This window comes from Schistocerca piceifrons, chromosome 2, assembly GCF_021461385.2.
Source record: "Schistocerca piceifrons isolate TAMUIC-IGC-003096 chromosome 2, iqSchPice1.1, whole genome shotgun sequence".
Classification (NCBI taxonomy): domain Eukaryota; kingdom Metazoa; phylum Arthropoda; class Insecta; order Orthoptera; family Acrididae; genus Schistocerca; species Schistocerca piceifrons.
In genome coordinates, this window is record NC_060139.1 from 691,480,654 (window position 1) to 691,501,188 (window position 20,535).

Here is a 20,535-nt window from a genome sequence, read left to right on the forward strand (position 1 = left end):
CAAAGCCCAATGCCAGATGCCTGGTTTGTCCTCCCAGTATCAGCAATTGGAATAATGTGTGCAGTGTAGTGTAAACAGAGCACTGAAGTCCAGTGCGCACCACGAGTACCAGGCGAGTTTATTACTATTCCATCCCCAGCCATTTTGGCACCCCCTTTGCTGCTAAGTGTACCACTGAAATGGGTTTTCCCACTCCGCCAAACAACACCAAACAAAGGCCGTAAGCCATTCATGGTCCCCAGAGATTGTACCCCAAGCAAGGGACCACCTTGATTAAGCAGTATTAATTCACTGAATTTTACCACAGTCATTAGCTTTTAGGAATAATATCTCAGAACCAGCTCGCACGGATCTTTCAGCATGCCCTGTTAAATGTCTTCTTCCTTAATTAGTGCACCACTTAGGAATGTATGCCCCTTACGAGTGTCCCTTACGCATATCGAAGGGAACATAAATCGTTCCATCAAGGCTATTACGTTCATGTTTAAAACTGTGAGGGTGCTTTTAACAAAATAATCTGTGACACAATCCCAAAAATTCACAGCCATTTCTTATACAACTGGAAGCAGAACTCATTCACAAAAGAAGATTTCTTCAGCAAAATGGCAGTGAGACTTCATGGCAGATTGAAATTATATGCCAGACTGGAACTCTAACTCTGACATGTAGCTTTCACATTTAATGCTTGTAAAAACTGAGCTATCCACGAAGACTTCACAGTTTGCCTCGAAGGATCAAATTTGCAGTACTACTCGTATTACACAAGTAGCACCGTATTTGTTCTATTTGGTATAGGTCCCATACACTTGAGCAATATTCTAGAATCAGTTGCACGAATTATTTCTAAGCAATCTCCTTTGTAGACTGACTGCACTTCCCCAGTATTCTAACAACAAATTGAAGTCTACAATCTGCTTTACCCATGACAGCCTATCCAGTCATTCCATTTCATATACCTACAAAGTGTTACACTCAGGTATTCGTACGGGTTGACAAATAACAACAGTGGCTCATTGACATTACGGTTATAGGATAACACATTTTTTCATTTTGTGAAATTGTGCATCTCAGAAAATGCTAAAATGTAGTATCCTATGACTATAATACCAATGAGCCACTGCTGAAATCGGCCAAGTCATACAAATACCTGAGTGTAAAACTTTGTAGGGATATGAAATGGAATAATTGCATAGGCTCAATTGATTGTAGAATACTGGAGAAGTGCAATCAGTCTACAAAAGAGTATGTATACAAATCACTTGTGTGATTGGTTCTAGAACACTGTCCAAGTGTGAGGGACCTGAACCAAATAGGACTAACAGAGGATTTGAACATATACACAGAATGGCAGCATCAATGGTCACATGCTTGTTTGATTTGTGGGAGAGTGTCACAGAGATACTGAAGGAACTGAACTGGAAGACTCTTGAAGACAGACAAACTCTTCCGAGAAAGTCTGTTTACAAAATTACAAGAACCAGCTTTAAATGATGACACTAGGAATATACTACATTCCCCTAAGTAACTCACATAGGGATTATGAGGATGAGACTAGAATAATTACTGCATGCACAGAGGCATTCCATTAATCATTCTTTCCATGCTCCAGACGTGAATGGAATGGGAAGAAACCCTAATAACTGGTACAATGGGACGTACCCTCTGCTATGCACTTCACAGTGGTTTGCAGAGCATAGATGCTGATGTACATGTAGAAGGTGTAAGGTAAATGCCCAAATTTTGTTTAGCATATAGTTTTCATTCAGCAGGAAGTTTCAATACAGTAGGCACACTGCCGTGCAGTAAAAGATATTTTTATTTTATTTTGCTTATTTAAGAAATTTCATGGGACTATGTGAGTCAAAGTTACATGGTTATGGATTGAGGAAGGATGTAGTTTACAGAATGCTAATCAGAAAATTTACAAACAAATAATTAAGTAAAACACAGGAACACGAGGCTACAGAAATAAATAACACATTATAAAGAAAATGTTTTCAACAAGGAGTGAGCTGCAAGGAAATTTTTCAACTTGGATTTGAATACTTCGGGTTTATCACTCAATTTTTTTCAGTTCTTCTGGAAGCCTACTGGAAAATGAGACCTGCTGAATAGTGCACCCTTTCCTATACAACTGTATATTGTTGTTCAATTTACCGTATTTAATCGAATCTAAGCCGCATTCGAATCTAAGCCGCACCTGAAAAATGAGACTCTAAATCAAGGAAAAAAAAAAAATTTCCCGAATCTAAGCCACACCAGAAATTTGAGACTCGAAATTAAAGGTGAGAGAAAAGTTTTAGGCCGCACCTCCAAATCGAAACAAAGTTGGTCCATTATAATACGAGACATAATTTAGGTCGAATGAATGACGATACAGCTACAGTAATTTGGTTCGAGTAGTAAGCTTAGCAGTTAAGCTTTACCAGGTAGCCATTGCTATGCGTCAGGCGATCCGTCCATATTTATACGTGTACCTTTCCTTTTTCACGTGCTTCGCCTGGTTTGAATTGATTGCTTATTTTTCTTTGACCTGATAAGTGCCGTTCTCTTTGATATAAGTGTTTACGTCACTAAGCTGAAAATGCATTACTGTATTGTGCCATGCGTCATTTGTCGCTTTCTGATAATGATTGTTTACGGCCTGTCACCGCTCACCGCATGGCTTGCATTTGTGCACGGGCTGCTTTTTTTTTTAAAAAAAGGGAGAGAGGAATCGTCTCATTAGCAAAACAATGGCAAGAGACTGCTATTTGTTGTTACCCAAACTGCTGCTTTCTTTATAATGATCAACAAGAACCAAATAATAGACTGCGTATGATAGAAGATGTTCTGAACGAGAGTTTAGCGAAAATTTTTCTCTGTTTGAAAATCTTTGCAGACGCCTCTTTTAGTACATTACATTCTGCACCGATTTTAGAGTCATCTCAGATTTAAAAATCTAGTCAATTTCCGTGCTTCATTTCTGACTGTATCACAATTAGGCATAAGAATAATACGAATATAAACACGACATCATATGTGTATTTTTCCGCGTTTGCTGTTGTCTCACTCTAGTTTCGTAGTTTATTAGGCAGACAGGTAGGAAAAAATTCAGAACGTAGAGTCTTCCAAATTGACAAACATCCCAAACAGTCTTGCCAGTCGGATTTTCGTAGTACATTAAAATGCTGCTACATTCGAAGATGAACAATATGAAATTTGTATTTCCTTCGTTGGATAATGTATGAAAATGCAGTGGTCGAAACTCGGGTTGGAGAAAAAAGCTCGTCTTCCACTGTTTTTCTTAATTTATTTACTGACGCAGAGGTTTTGGCGCCAGTATTTATCTTTGTGCCTGCAAAGCATGCCTGTGAAGCGCTACATATATTCGACGGCAGAAGTTAGTTGTGGCGGCACCTACCAACATTTTTCAGAACTTCCGCTTACTTTGCACTCGATTCTAGGCCGCAGGCGGCTTTTTGGATTACAAAAACCGGAAAAAAAGTGCGGCTTAGATTCGAGTAAATACGGTAGTGTTCACTGAATAGATGATGCAGTTTCTTCTGAAAGAATTACTGGTGTCGACAATATATCTCATGATAGTACAGGGATGGCTGAGTTAGAATTCTGAGACACCTGAACAATGGCCTACACAAAATTCATGAGCCGATACCACAGATCAGACTGACCACCTTTTTATTGGCTAAGAGTATTCTCAGTGAATGCACATAATTGCTCCAAAATATAACACCACAAAAAGTAAAAGAGTCAAAGTAAGCAAAGGAGAGAAGCCTTTATGTTTCAGAGTCACAAGACATTGGCAATCATTCTTATAATGGAGATATCAGCATGCAGTTTCTGCACAAGGTCTTGAATGTGATACTCCCAAAAATTTCTTCCATCTACATCCTGTCCCAAGAATTTAAACTGGTAGGCTTCAGATGACTGGCCACCTTTCGATAGTCAATTTTTGCATTTACAAGAGATTCATGTCAGAAACTGCACGCATAGCACTTTGTTACCGTTACGTGTTAATCCGTTCTCTGAAAGCCACGTGCTGATGTTACTGACTACCCTATTAGCTATATCACATATACTGTGTGCTACGTCTTTTGCAATAACATTTGCGTAATCTGCAAGGAGAAAATTTTTGTGTCATCTGTCATTGTTAGTGGCAAGTCACTAATTTGTACCTGGAAAGGCAAGGGACCAAGAACAGAACCCTGTGGCACCTACCCCTCCCTCCTGCCCACCCCCCACCATCAGTTTACATGACCCCAGACAGATTCAAACCTCTTCTCTGTCTGTGGGCACTGGAGGACAATCTGCTTCTTACTTTCCAGAAATGAAGTAAACCATTGTTGAGCTTTTTCCCTAATCCTATAATGTTCTAACTTGTGCAAAAGTATTGTATGGTCCACATAATCAAAAACATTTGTTAAATCACAGAAAACACCTACTGTCATCAATCAGAATGACTCACTGCACAAGTGGCTAAATACAGAACTAAATATGGTCCACTGGTCTTCATAATTCTACTTGAAAATTCATCATACTCATCATGGGTGTCTATACTTTTTAATGAAGTAATAATTTATTCAATTTCGTCTCTCCTTACTTTCTGTAGTTGCATGTGATGTGGTTGAATTTGAACACCAGCTCTTAAGAGTTCTACACAGTTACCAGTACCAATAAAATTTAGATTTAAGTGATTATTTAGATTAACTGACTATTAAATATTTTACACAACTCTGGTGGATCGCTAATGTTCTTATTCTCACATAGAATTAAGGTGTAATATGTTGAGTGCCTATATTCTGCTGTGATACCTCTTTCACATTTGATCATATTGTTTTAATTTTTTCTGAGAGGTTTCTGTTCTCTTGGTGTAATATAATGTTTTAGCTTGTCTGGTGGCCCTCCTTAGGACTTTGCAGTATTTCCGGTAGTAATATTCTGTTACTGAAATAATCTTGATCATTAACGTTTAACAGTCCATTAGTAACTTTTCTAGCATTTTTCCCATCAACTAGAGAACAATCTATGAAGATACTGTCTATGTTCACACTGTTGTTTCCCTGAACTCTAGCTGGAAAGTATACTGTCTGTACCAGGTTGTTAGATTCAAGTATATCCATTAATATTCTTTTCTTTGGAGAATCAGTCATAGTTTATATTGAAAGCCCCAAGCTTCTGTCTTAAGAACCAAGGCTAGTACAGTGTTAAGTCTGGTGAGGAAAACTCTACAATCTGAACTAGGGGATTGGTAGAGATCTATGGTGAAAAGTTTTCTCCTAAAAATTCAAACTCCTCTGCACAACCTTCAAATATTTGGTCTTTACAATGTTTTGCTATATTCACCCTCTTGAATGAGGCAATACATTTGTGATAAATTGCCACCTCTCTCTTCTGCAATGAAATTATTGCATAGAAATCAGATAAGATGTACCCCTTCAGAGGAAGCCTTAGTACTTTTTTGGTACATAAATGGTGTTCTGAGATACAAATGTCATTGTCAAGATCTACTGCCAATTCAAACATGAGGAAGATAGTTACAAACTAACTTTATGATTTAATTATTTATTTGAATCCATTTTACAGAATAAACAATAAGAGTTTTACATAATTTCTATATTTTACAATACATTTTGAATAGCAGATGGAAAAGAGTTTTGATTCCTCTATCACAAGGAGGAGAGTAATTTGTCTAGGTTAGTTCGTACATTAACTTACCTACACGACTATGGCCAAGTGGGCCACTGAGTGGAAGACTGAATTTATGCAGGGCATATCTCAATGTTGTCCAGAGGATCTGAGCAAATTTTAGTTATGTCTGGGATGTACTAAACAAAAGATAGTGGGCACACAGCAGTATAATGTCTCAATGAAGAACTCCTGCCATATATCACTGACATAATTTTGAAAAGATTGTAGTGAAAGATATCATTAACAAGCTTGCAGTTATATATGGATCAAATGACAAGGTTACTTCATATTAAACAACGGTCGTTACTAGCATCTTCATGATGAAAAGCTTTATTTCCCCCCTCTTCTCTTGACACTCACAAACTTTTGTTTTCCACTTCTCACTGTTAGTCTTGGACTGAAATGTAGAGCAGCACATTGAAACATTGCCCAGTACTACTATATGTTAAAGAAATGCCTTTACTTTTGTTGTAGTGGGTGGTAGCAGTCTTTGGACAAATTGTGCAACTTTTTTGTTCTAGAAACAGATGGTACAGCACTTCTTTAGTATTGTCGCTGGTTCTTGATAGTGGACTGGGACATCCCTTAACCGCGTTATATTTATTCATTAATTTCAGAACATTTAAACTGACAAATATTTACTATCAAAAACAGTCTTGATCACAAATTATTTATTCTGTTGACCGGGTTCGACTACAACTGTGGTCATCTTCAGATCAATGAGGTAGAATCTCCTACTGGAGGTAAATCACTGCGAGTAATGATTTACCACCAGGAGGAGGTTCTAACTCATTGGTCTGAAGTTGACCACAGTTGTGGTCAAAACTGGTCACCGTAATAAATATGTTTTGATCAAGACAGTTTTTGATAGTAAATATTTGTAATAATATTGATCACTGTATACTCCCACAATATATTCAAAAGTAATTTAAACTGACATTTGTCTTCACCGGGAGCTACACATGATTTTAACTGAAGCACCAAAGAAACTGGTATAGGAAGGCGTGTTCAAATACAGAGATATGTAAACAGGCAGAATACGGCACTGTGGTCAGCAACACATATATAAGACAACAAGTGTGTGGAAAAGTTGTTCGATCAGTTACTGTGGTTACAATGGCGGGTTATCAAGATTTAACTGAGTTTGAACATGGTATTACAGTCAGCGCACGAAGGATGGGACACAGCATCTCCGAGGTAGCAATGAAATGAGGATTTTCCTGTGCGGCCACTTCACAAGTGTACGATAAAACCTCAAATCTCTGACATCGCTGCAACTGGAAAAAGATCCTGCAAGAACGGGACCAACGACACCTGAAGAGAATCGTTCAACACGACAGAAGTGCAACACTTCTGCAAATTGCTGCAGATTTCAGTGCTGGGCCATCAATGAGCATCAGCATGCAAACCATTCAACGAAATACCATCAATATGGGCTTTCGGAGTCAAATGCCCACTCGTGTATCCCTGATGACTGCACGACACAAAGCTTTATGCCTCGCCTGGGCCCGTCCACACCGACATTGGACTGTTGATGACTGGAAACATGTTGCCTGGTCGGATGGTCTCGTTTCAAATTGTATTGAGCAGATGGATGTGTATGGGTATGGAGACAACCTCATGAATCCATGGACCCTGCATGTCAGCAGGGGACTCTTCAAGTTGGTGGACCTTCTGTAGCGGTGTGGGCATGTGCAGTTGGAGTGATATGGGACCCCTGATACATCTAGATACAACTCTGACAGGTGACACATATGTAGTCATCATGTCTGATCACCTGCATGCAGTGAAGTCCACTGTGTATTCTGAACGAACTTGTCAATTCCAGTAGGACAATGTGATATCCCACACATCCAGAATTGCTAGAGTGTGGCTCCAGGAACTCCAAATTCCCCAGACATGAACATTATTGAGTTTATCTGGGATACCTTACAACTTGCTGTTCAGAAGAGATCTCCACCCACTCTTACTCTTACAGATTTGCGGACAGCCCTGCAGGATTCATGGTGTTAATTCTCTCCAGCACTACTTCAGACATTAGTTGAGTCTATACCACATCGTGTTGCACCATTTCTGCATGCTCAAGGAGGCCCTAAATGATATTAGGCACATGGACCAGTTTCTTCGGCTCTTCAGTGTAAATCCCTTCTTGGATTCTTTTTGCAAATGGATGGCTCTAGTTCAGACTTGATTCAATGTCTTATTACATGTACTGTACAATTTATACTACTGATTTCCAACTTTTTGTGTGTTCATGTTAATAAAACTAGCTGACAACTGCCTATCGCCAGATCATCTTGACAGTACAAAAATACAGTATTTTTCTGAAGCGTTTTTGATATATATAGATATGTGTATATGCACTAGTATAATATAGTTTAAAACATGATACACTGATATCTATGCATTACTTTCATTTATACAAATGAAAAATCAACACCACAAAACATTATCTTGAAACTGCTGACTTATACACATCACATTCTTTACATCCCTGCCACATTAATTAGGAAATTATGTTATCAATATTTACATTACTTAACATACATCTTACAGAGAATTTACAAAAGTGTAGGCATTGAACAATGACTATTAGGCGTACCTGTATACAATAAAAATACATGTATACAATAAAAATTTATTGCTTTCCATTCTTGGCGTAAGTTACTAAATAAATAAGAGGAAAAGGGATTGCTTAGATCTAAACAGACTCTGTAGCTTTGCTCTTACTAAATAACGCAAGGAACACAAGCATTTGAATAGTCATATCAAATTTTTTGTCTTTGACATGCATTAATTGGAGAGCTCACTAATAAAGGGAGATTTTTACCTGGTATCGTAAATAGCTTATTTCGCTATTACCAAACAAATGCTTGCAAATAATGAAGTACGTTATCATAGTTTGTATGATTCCTTTTGTATTAATAATCACCCAGCAATTATGTAAATAATGAAACTGTTATTTTCTTACTTGTACGATAAATGTTGAAACACCAACATTTGTACCAACTTCACATTACTTTCTCTCATTGGAAATTATATGCTTTGTTGAGAACTTTATCTCTCTCAAACACCTACTTCACATGGTCCTTCCCTACCTAGTGATCTTCCTTCCTGGATGTTGATCTCTACCTCTCGGATGGCTCCATAAATACACTCATTCGTATCAAGCACACATATACCAACAGTACCTCCACTTTGACAATTGTCACCTGTTCCATGACAAAAAGTCTCGTTCACACAGCCTTGCCACCCACAGATGCTACATCTGCAGTCCAAAGCACGAGCTGTTAAAATATACCGATAACCTCTACAGAGAATATCCTATACAGCATATCCATAAACAGATCTCCTGTGCCATCTCCTCTTCTGACACCAGTAACCTTACTAACCAGCTACTAACAAGGGCTCCTCTAATCAGCCAGTATCACCCTGGCCTTGAAAAGCTCAACCACATACTTCACCAGAGTTTTGACTACCTCTCACTGTGCCTTGAGACAACAAAACACTACCCACATTAGCCAAAGTAGTGCCAGAACCCACCCACCCTATAGAATATCCAGAATATTCTTGTCCCTATTCCAGTACGGCACCCCATGCATCATTCACTTGTGACTGATGCAGGTGCAAGACCTGCCCCATACAATTATCCAACATCTCCTAGTGCAGTCCAGTCACAGGCATCTCCTACCCAATCAAAGGCAGGGCTATGTGCGAAAGCAACCATGTTATATATCAGTGATGGTGCAATAACTGTACAGCATCTATGTGGGCATGACAAGTATGAAACTGTCCACTTGTACGAATGACAACCGGCAAATTGTTGCAAAATGCAAACTTGACCAGCCAGTTGAGTTGCCAAATATGCTGTACACCGTAATACAAATGACTTCAAAAGCTGCTTCACTACACGGTCCATCTGAAGACTTCCTTCTAGCACAAGTTTCTCTGAGCTACACATAAGAGAAATCTCTCTCCAGCATAACCTATGCTCTTGCATTCCCCTGGCCTAAACTTCCAGCAGTTTGTTTCCCACTGTCTCACATTACCTTTCCCCTTCTCTCTGCTGCCCACACTATCCCTCCCTAATCCAGATTGTGAACAGCCTCCCCCTCCCCCCCCTGATGTGCCCCCCCCCTCTCTCTCCCCCCCCTCCCCACTGCACCTCTTCCCTCCTCCTTTCCATCCCTCTCCCTTACTCTCCCCTTCCTATCTCTCTGTTCATCACTACCTTCCTCTCTTCCCCCCCCCCTCCCCCACCCCCCATCCCTCTTATGTCCTGCCCTCTGAACTCCTTCACATTGTTGCACAGCCACTGAGTCATGCAAGAAAAGACTCACTTCACACTACCCCTTCCATGACTCGTGTGTCCTTCCTTACCCACTGTCCCCACATCCATCTATCCAGGCAACCACTGTCAGTAATAGATAATCAATAATACATCTTGCTGCTACTGTGGGCAGATTGTTTGTGTGTGTGTGTGTGTGTGTGTGTGTGTGTGTGTGTGTGTGTGTGTGTGTGTGAGTGTGTATGTGGCTGCTACTGTGGGCAGATTGTTTGTTTGTTTGTTTGTGTGTGTGTGTGTGAGCTCAAAAGCTAGAGTCAACTATCTTTTATCACCTGTTTCTGTGCACCACACACTACTCCTCTATAGGTAAGTAGTTGTTTTTCCCTTATTTTATATATAGATGAACATATTAGATAACTAAAGTAAATTATCTCACTTGAAGGATCCTCAAACTGTGAGGGCATATACATACCTAACTGGGGAACTACTACTGTAACAGAATCAGGAATCACCCTTTTTTTAAAATATTTTCATGCTCCTTTTCCAAAATAAATTATACTTGAACAAAGGAAAATCCAGGATGGAATGTAATACAATAAATTATACTTGGTAATATATGACAGTGATGTAACAACCTCTGGTTGTTAAAGCACGCATATGAATCGCCATATTAAAGTGACATAGTGGTTAAAATAGAATGGACTCACATTCATGAAGTGTGTGATTCAGTTTAGGTATTCAATTGTTTCCCCGAATCAGTTGAGTCTAAGGTGAGTGTCTCCTTAGAACAAAGCCATAGTAAATTTTCTTCTTCACCCTTGTACAACCCAAATTTTTGCTCCATGTCTAATGATCTGCTTGTGCATAGTAAGCATACAAATTGCTACATTTAATTTCAGTTGATTAAAACTTTTGATTACTTCACTGGTACATGTGGTAGGACTGCCTACAAACTTGCATGTAATTGGTACACAGACCACATTTTATAATCATACAATCTAATTTCATTAGATAAAAATTTTGGTAGCAATCTCACATGAGCATGCAGGCATACTAATATTTAATTATAATGTGCAAATATAAGACAGTAAGCAATCTTATTGTTGATTTCAGAGACACCTATCTACTAATCTCTTGCTGATAACCAGATCATCAAATTATGAGAAGAATATAAAGTAACATATGATATATAAATGAAAGTACTGTGTATTCACACTATTTCTTGTGAAGTAGACCACAGCAACTGATACTTTTCATTGTATCAACAACTTCACTAACACAATATTCCTTTAAAAGTACATATGTGAGTAAATCTATGTTAACATAAAAATTAACCTAATTACAGAAGCTCATTGTTGTCATAAATGTTGCCTTCCAATTCAAACTACTGGTAGGATTACACCAACAACATCAGATTCTTATACTGAGTTTAGCATCACTGACTTTAAAATTTCATGAAGTTCCATAATAAGATTCATGCAGGTCAATTATTTACATTATTTTATGGAGAAATGTAATACATAAGCCAGAAATGGGGATGAAATAACAGAATTGTACAAGTAGGATGTGTGAAGAATCTTATCACAAATAACATAGATGTTTACTTTACAATACTGGCCAGTGAAATGGAACAACATACTATATGAAAACAAATGCCAAACAAGCACATGTATTACAGTGAGCTGCAATGAAGAAAAACAGTCTTACATACCTGAATTTACAGTGTAACGTGTTTTTGCACTCATACAATATGCCTCAATCACTCGAAGTATTAATGCATCCTCCTCAAAAGTCTTCTCACCTTAAAAGAGAATCTATAGTTCTTAAATTGACAGTGGATTCTACAAAAATAACAATTAAACCAATTTAATATATTTCTATTTTAAACGCTGTTTTATTTAGTACATGTATAAAATCTGAACTGTTTTCTCAAAAATTAATAGCCTAAACTCACTGTGTTTTCTGGTGTTGTGAGCAGGCTTCTTGCTGCTGTCATCACGACCAAGACCTAAACATGGACGAATGGGAGGGGAAGGCCGAAGACAAGACATGCTCCATCCCTTGCTGTTAGCTGGGCGGAACACCAGCTTTGCGTTTGTTTGTGGTGTGCTGACTCTTGGCGATAACGGACCTGTCAGAGCACTCTTCTGTAAGAAAAACAGAATTATTTTACTCAAAGAAGCACTTTTTAACATTCTGAATGTCAGTCATGGGGACAGAAAGGCCACATGGTTTTACTCGAATACAGGACAATTAAAAATAACATATAGTGATTACAAAAAGCTATAACTATTTACTCATATTTGCCAAACCATTGGTGAAGAGCATACATGATCTCATTAAATCTGACTACAAAGGTTATGAATCAATGCACACACAAATTTTATTTATTGGTTATACTGGTTTCAAATCTATAGTCGTTTCCAATAGACCCATGAAGTAAGAAACAATATGCAAAAACACACTTGTCAACGTTATATTAACGAAGTCAGTAGACACCTAACTGCACTACATAAATTAAATAAGATACCATAACATTTTTTGGCCGATGGCTGCATCAGAACGTAGGAGTGAGCACACACATCAAACTGTATTAACCGGAATGAGATTTTCACTCTGCAGCAGAGTGTGCGTTGATATGAAACTTCCTGGCAGATTAAAACTGTGTGCTGGACCGAGACTCGAACTCGGGACCTTTGCCTTTCGCGGGCAAGTGCTCTACCACCTGAGCTACCCAAGCATGACTCATGCCCTGTCCTCACAGCTTTACTTCTGCCAGTACCTCATCTCCTACCTTCCAAACTTTACAGAAGCTCTCCTGCGAACCTTTCAAGGTTCACAAGAGAGCTTCTGTAAAGTTTGGAAGGTAGGAGACGAGGTACTGGCAGAAGTAAAGCTGTGAGGACAGGGCATGAGTCATGCTTGGGTAGCTCAGGTGGTAGAGCACTTGCCCGCGAAAGGCAAGGGTCCTGAGTTCGAGTCTCGGTCCAGCACACAGTTTTAATCTACCAGAAAGTTTCAAACTGTATTAGCTTGTACAAACACATCTAGCTGCACAAGGACTTTCACTGGCTAACTCCACTCAGTCCTCTAGTGTTTTTTGTTTATGACAATACTGAAAATGGCTAAAAAGTCAACAGCCAATCAACAGAATTTATGTGAGTACTGATTGATAACTTTTATAGTCAAATATAACTACTTAATAGAAAAGAATTACAGAGAAAGTGAATGCAGTTTAAAAATTATTTTTTACAAACTTGTAGGTGTTCTATACATTTCCCCTCGATGGCCCAGATGACAGCTACATGATAAGCCATTTTATGCCATATATTCTGAATCATAAACGGAGTCTAATGCAACCACATTAAAACTGCACATTTTGGGTTCTGGAATTGTTTTTGGCAAAAAAGGCCAAGGAACAAGGTCTCTCACATAACCCTATAAAAGGATATCCATCGGTTTTAAGTCCAGATGTGACCAAAACCAAAACATAGCATCATCATGTCCAACATAAGTTATCCAATGATTAAAAAGATTTTGATTTAAAATTGTGTGTACATTTGTACTCCAATGTGGGAGTGGTCTGTTCTATTGGAAGACGGAATCTGTGAAATCAGTATCAAGTTGTGGCACCAGCCACTACTCAAGCATGCCCAGACAAATGTTTCACTTAAGACACAGAACTCAGCACCTATGTATCACTGAGCATGTGTCAACTTCCGATTCAATGCTCTTGCACAATGATCAAAATTTTGAACTTTCTTTTACATTCTCTATAATCCTCATCAATGTGCCCTTACGTATTAAAGAGTTATAGCTCCTATCTTCTCTCTGATAGTTTCTAGAAAGAATATTTAACTCTGCAACAGATGTGTGCTAATTTGAAACTTCTTGGCATATTAAAACTGTGCAACTGAACAGGACTCAAACCTGGAACTTTGCCTTTTGCAGGTAATGGTTGTACTGACTGGCTATGGACACACAAATCATGGCCTATCCTCACAGTTTCACTTCTGCCAGTAGCTCTCTCCTACTTTCCAAATCTCACAGAAGCTGTGCTGCATACTTTGCTGGACACTCCGCTGCAGAGAGGAAGACTCAACTTGGAAACAATTCCCCTGTGCCCTGGTTAAGCCATTTCTCAGTGATATCCTTTCTTCCAGGGGTAATAGTCCTCTAAGTTATGCAGGAGAGCTTCTGTTAAGTTTGAGAAGTAGGAGAAAGGTACTGGCAAAAGTGAAGCTGTTAAGGCAGATCTGGGTCATGCCTGAATAGTGCAGTCAGTAGGAACATTGTGCACAAAATGCAAGGTTTCAGGTTGAAATCCTGGTTTGCCACACAGTTTTAATCTCTGTCAGGAAGTTGCTTAGATGTAATGGACACAGAATTACCCAGTAAAATAAAACAAAAGCAATATTCACAGATTTACTTCACTAGTGTCTAAAAGTTACTTATAAAGAGCATATTTTCTCCATAGGCCATCCCACTCCCAAGAAAGAGCTAGGGTTGATGGAGGGAGGGAGGGAATTGGAAGAGTCCAGTATTGTGTCATGCCACTGTATCACAGACATGATATGTAGCATTCAGGGCTAGAAAACTCACTGGTCAGTCCATGGGATGGATATCTTGTTATGTTAGCCCGAAATTTACATACCAGAGCAGCTTAATGTGTGTGAGCATTAACATCTGAGAAGAGATAATCTGGAGCAACTGAAAATCTGAAAAGTCACATACATGACTGTACTGACATATATTTGTACAGCTATATGTTAACAGTATTCTTCGAACTATAAATGAAGTTACAAAGTTATGCACAATCTTTCTACATTTTGCTCCCTCATAACATAAAAAAACTACCACCATCATAATTGTCTCTTGATTATATGAATCACCTAATTGCCCTGCAGATCAATGTGCAACAAGAATCAATCAGCAAACTGAAATGAGATTCATCTGTGAAGATCCAATCTCAATACAACTGACAAATTACACTTTGTGGGACAGTGAATGCTACCAAGACTTTGGCCTATATTTCACCTTCTTCAAGGTCTGCAATAAAGGCCCAAAATGTTGACTTTCTGACACTAAGTAACAAATTTTATGAAGCAACTACACTGATAATAAAGAATCTGCTGTATAAGAGACATTATTGATCACATGTACTGCTTTTTACAATCTTTCAGTCATTTGCCTATTCAAAACAAGAAGTATTGCTTCTCTCCAAACATATCACAATGCCAATTTTAATAGAAATATGTGTAACCTTGTTGTCATTTACCAAGGTTGCTTATATTTTCCTAATGACGACTAAGTTTTGGACAGTAGTGTATCTCCTAATTCTTCTGATGACACTGCTAATTACACAATTGTAACCTTGCTCTGTAAAGATCAAGAACACAGAGATAAAGTGAGGGAGGGAGGGAGGGAGGGAGGGAGGGAGGGAGGGAGGGAGGGAGGGAGAGAGGGAGAGAACAAGAAGAAGAAGAAGAAGAAGAAGAAGAAGAAGAAAGGTAAGTCTGTTGAGCTGATTGCTTTGTATGCAGAATTCTATGGGACACAATTCAATCTTCTGTCATATGTACTGGACAGCAAGACCATCACCATTCTAAGGACAGAGGAGGAAGGAAAGACCACCATCTGCTTTAACAGAAGTTCAGTACAATCAACATAGAAATTGAAGCCACTCAACATTAGCAAAATAAACTTAGCACATTACCACATATTTCACATACATTTCTTGAAGTGAATATCTGCAGTAGTGTCCTTTTCTAGTAAGATATGTGAATATTTGACTTTTTCAGTGTATTTTAAGATGGATCATGTCATTTGAAATTCAGAAGCTAGCGAGAATGAAAGCGGGCAGAGTGAAGGGGGCTGGTTGGAAGATGGCAGCTAAAAGGAAGATTGGGGGCAGGAGGACATGGTGTAACAGTTTTGTTGTCTCAGAAACAGGTTCCAGCTGCCAGTCTTGAGTCCAGCAGACTTTACACATGATCAAGAACACAAGGAACATCACTAATTTCAGGAGAAAGAAAGTGCTGCTGCCCGGTAGTGGTCATGCTGGAGGTGCAGGACCTCAGTTAAAATAGTCAGAAACAAAGCATCAGGTCACCAGCATTTTCAGGCCAAGTGCAGAGTCAAGGGATCGAGGACTTAGGGCCTTTATGTAAGGATTTCACTACAAATGATCAAGTAGTGATAGCAGGTGGGACAGGAAACACTGGACAGGGATAGGTAATATGACATAGGTTGTGACATGAAAAAAATATCCCCCTTAACTGGTGCACAAATTTGTTTCTAGTTGAGCAATTCTCTTGTCATGATCAGCCTCAGCTTGGTTGTGCAGTATATCAAGTTCCTGTGGAGCTGGGAATGGTGCTGATGACTGCTGACCAGATACAGACTGCAATGATGCTGGTTGGATCTATTGTGATATGGGATTTTTCTGGACATGGCATGTACCTCAATAAGGCTGGGAAGTAAAGGCTGGTTGAGCTAATTAGTGAGGGAATAGGAGGTGGATATGGAGTTGTTCATCATCAAATTTCTGTTGTTACAGATGGAGAAATTAGGCTTTGAATAGATCATAACAGGCACAACTGCTATGGAATTGTCTCAACCAGTCTGGAGAGCCATGAAAAGCAACAGGTCTCAGAAGAAAGAATGTACCATATTCAACTGCAATCAGAAAAAATATCACTACCTTGTCAAAATGTGATGTTTGAGAACGATAGATGTAGTACAGTTATAAACCTTATAATAAAAATGAAACTTTTAACAATCATTAGGTTGAATGCCAAATAAATTTACAAAGAATTATCACTCCATCAAAATATGCAGGCTATTAAAAATAACTATAGCAACCTGAAGTTGAATTACATTCTTTCAACAGCGAAATGGTATGCATTACAGAGCAATGATACAGAGACACTGAAATACAGCACATATTACTATCAAAATTCAACAGTGGAAAATCCAGGATGGACTGTAACAATATTATGAAAATATAGCGGAGATGCGGAGCTGCAGATAGGCACAACAAAAAGACTGTCAGAAAATGAGCTTTAGACCAACAAGGCCTTTGTTGGAGATAGAAAACACACACACACACACACACACACACACACACACACACACACACACACATACATACAGAGCCTCTGGCTGCTGAGGTCACACACATTACTGTCATCAAATAAAGGGCAAGTTGCTATGGTAGAACTATTATAAAGAGTAAAGGACCAAGTATTTCAATCAGACACGGGATAAAGTTTAAAGTTAGACAAGGTCTCATCATAATTAATGTAATTAAAAAAGTTTCAAGTTTCAGTCACTGAAATTCGTAATAAGTTAATCATTTTGTGTATACTGCTTACTTGATGTTAGTGTGGACATCTTTGTTAGCAAATTAACTAAAGTCCTGAAAAAAGTATCAGGTTCCAAAACCAACAATCTTATGTGGGATGTAAACATACACAAAAGTGTTAATGATGAAATCAGTAACACATATTAAACGTTTTGATATTTCTCTAATGATACAAATGTAAACACTATTACAGGATAACCAAAAAATTAGCACCAGTCTTAGACCATACACCTACAAATATACACAGGGAAATTTGCACTTTATATACAGGTAAACTATCTCAAACTCTCATATCATTACTGTCACATAATAAAGCTAAAGGCACACTCAAAAATTCTCACAAAACAATAGGCCTACAAAAGAATTTTCTCTTACAACAAAATACATACTTTTTTCTACAGCAATGACAAACCAAACCTGGGAAGAAGTATACACACAAATAATTCAAATACAAATATTTCTAATTCTGTACAGTGTTCAAACTAAGTTTTAAGGGGGGAAAAAAACTAAACTGTCCGAACAGACCTTTGAAGGCCCAACGGTACCGACCAACCACCTTGTTATCCTCAGCCCACAGGCATCACTGGATGTGGATATGGCGAGGCATATGGTCAGCACACCTCTCTCCTGGCCGTATGTCAGTTTACGAGACTGGAGCCGCTACTTCTCAATCAAGTAGCTCCTCAGTTTGCCTCACAAAGGCTGAGTGCATACTGCTTGCCAACAGCACTCGGCAGACCAGATGGTCACCCATCCAAGTGCTAGCCCAGCCCAACAGCACTTAACTTCAGTGATCTGATGGGAACTGGTGTTACCACTGCAGCAAGGCCATTGGCAAGTTTTGAGAAGACATTTTCGAAAGTGTTTACTTAAAAAACATCTAAGGAAAACAAATGCATAACTGTATTTATGAGTGAAATCCTTCAACGTATTTAAATATCTCCATTCTTTACAAAAACAGTATACTAACCAAAAGTTCCTAAATTGCCACCAAAATTACAAAAAGTTATACATGTGGGTAGTACTTGCAGAAAAGAATTTCATGACAATGAAAGTAATGTAGCAGGTGGTGGCATAAAACAATAAACCAGAAAAGATAGTCACCAGTATAAAAACATACAGATTAAAGATGGAAGTACAGGGTGAGTACAAAGTCTTGACCTGATTATAAAAATTTATAACAGAGTAACCTTTTGACATAATAAGTTACATTTGATGACATTACATAGGTTAGTGTTACTAGTTTTTTTAAGACCACTTACATTAGTAAACCTCAACGTGTGCTCCGTTGGTAGCTCGAAGAATGTCGAGGCGGTATTCCAGTTCCCGCCAGGTGTTTTGTAACAAGTGTTCTGTCACAGTACCCACAGCAGCTTGTATCCTAGCCTTCAGTTCATTGACATCAGCAACTGGTGTGACAAAGACTCTGTCCTTCATATAGCCCCAGAAAAGAAAGTCAAAAGGGAAATAATATCTGGATCGGTGGATTGGAAGGAATGGTCCAACACCCTGGCCACCCCGCTCTCCAGACATTACGCCCATTGACTTTATTTGCTGGGGCTATACCAAGCACAGAGTCTTCATCATGCCAGTTGCTGATGTCGACGAACTGAAGGCTAGGATACAAGCTACTGTGGGTACTGTGACACAACACGTTACAAAACAACTGGCAGGAACTGGAATACCGCCTCGACATTCCCCGAGCTATCAAGGGAGCAAATGTTGAGGTTTACTAATGTAAATGGTAAAAAAAAAAAAAAAAAAAAAAAAAAACTAGTAACACTAACCCATGTAATGGTGTTATAATCAGGGCAAAACTTTGTGCTCACCCTGTAGATTAACATAAAATTCACAAAAACTAGCAAACTTTGTAATGACTTTCTGAAACTTGTGAAAAAGTGGAACAATATTTCCCTAAAGCAGATGTAGATGAATTATATTGCAAAATTATGGTGTTTCCCTGCAACAGTGCTTGAAATCAGGAAGACAATCTGAAAACTAAACACTAAGAAACCGACAGGCCTAGATGTGGTGCCAATCTCTGCTCTGAAGGCATGTGTAGATAGCTATTCAATCATGTTGTACACAGCAAAGACCTAGTCCCCTTCCTCCAGATTCCTAACATGGAAACACTTTAACCATCAGCCCCTCCAACAGTAGAACCTTTTGTGTCTCATTTCATACCTCCATCCAACTGTGACCCCTCTTCAGTCTCACCTAACCATCTCCTGGTTTATGGTTACATTCAAGAATTATTTATTTCCAAATGGCCCCATCCTCATCCCCCTTTCCAATAGCTCAAACCTCTCAAAGGAGGAAACAATAGTCATACACAACCTTAATACCTCAATCTGATCATCCTCCCTGGTAGACACAGTTTCCACTACTGGCAGATAACCATAGTGATTACCCAACAGAAGGTACCTGCCAGCTCCACCATGGTGATCCCACCCTGTAAGTCCAATGTAGCCTCCAATTCCTACTCCACTCTTTCCACCCATTTCAGAACCTCTCTCGTAAATCTATCTACCTCTTCACGCTAATTTCTCACCCACCTTCTACATGTTTTCCAAAATCCATAAACCTAATCATTCTGGACATTCCATTGTAGCTAATTACTGTCCTCCTGTGGAATGAATCTCTACTCTTGTTGACCAATACCTCCAACCCATTGCCTGCAGCCATTGCCACGCCATTATTGTAAAGTTCCACATTTGTCACTATTGATGCTCTGTCTTTACACACTATCATCCCCCTTGGTCACTGAACACTACTTCTCCTAACTCCCTACAGACTACAAACCCATTACTTCATTTATTATACACTTTACAAACTACATCCTTCCCCACTCCTATGAAGGGAAGATATACAAAATCTCTACTGCACAGCCATGGGCACTTGCATGACATCCTCCTGTGTCAAGCTGTTTACAGGCCATAAAGGGGAAACCTTCCTAGCTACCTAAAACACTAAACCCCTTGTCTGGTTCAGGTTCTTTGGAGACATCTTCATGATCTGGATCCTAAGCATACACACACTGCCCTTTTTCCTGGACATCCGCAACACCATCTCTTCCACACACTTCATCTGGTCCTCCTCAGCTCAACATTTCACCTTGCTGGATTTGATCTCCACCTTTGCTGGTTCAAAAAGCTGTGAACAGTATCTGTATTTCAGTATCTGCCGACCTCTT

General features: G+C 39.0%; 1 protein-coding gene and 1 pseudogene across 7 annotated transcripts in view; both read right to left on the reverse strand.

The window, feature by feature from the left end:
* LOC124776699 (rho guanine nucleotide exchange factor 7) overlaps positions 1 to 20,535 on the reverse strand; it is a 134,303-nt gene that overhangs the window by 32,964 nt on the left and 80,804 nt on the right. For all 7 annotated transcript variants that reach the window (XM_047251810.1, XM_047251809.1, XM_047251804.1 and 4 more), the window contains 2 exons: positions 11,931 to 12,123; positions 11,688 to 11,777 (listed from right to left, as the gene is read on the reverse strand). In XM_047251810.1, coding sequence (XP_047107766.1) covers positions 11,688 to 11,777; positions 11,931 to 12,123 — 283 coding nt within the window. The remainder of the gene's footprint in view (positions 1 to 11,687; positions 11,778 to 11,930; positions 12,124 to 20,535) is intronic.
* LOC124778492 lies at positions 18,061 to 18,178 on the reverse strand (annotated as a pseudogene).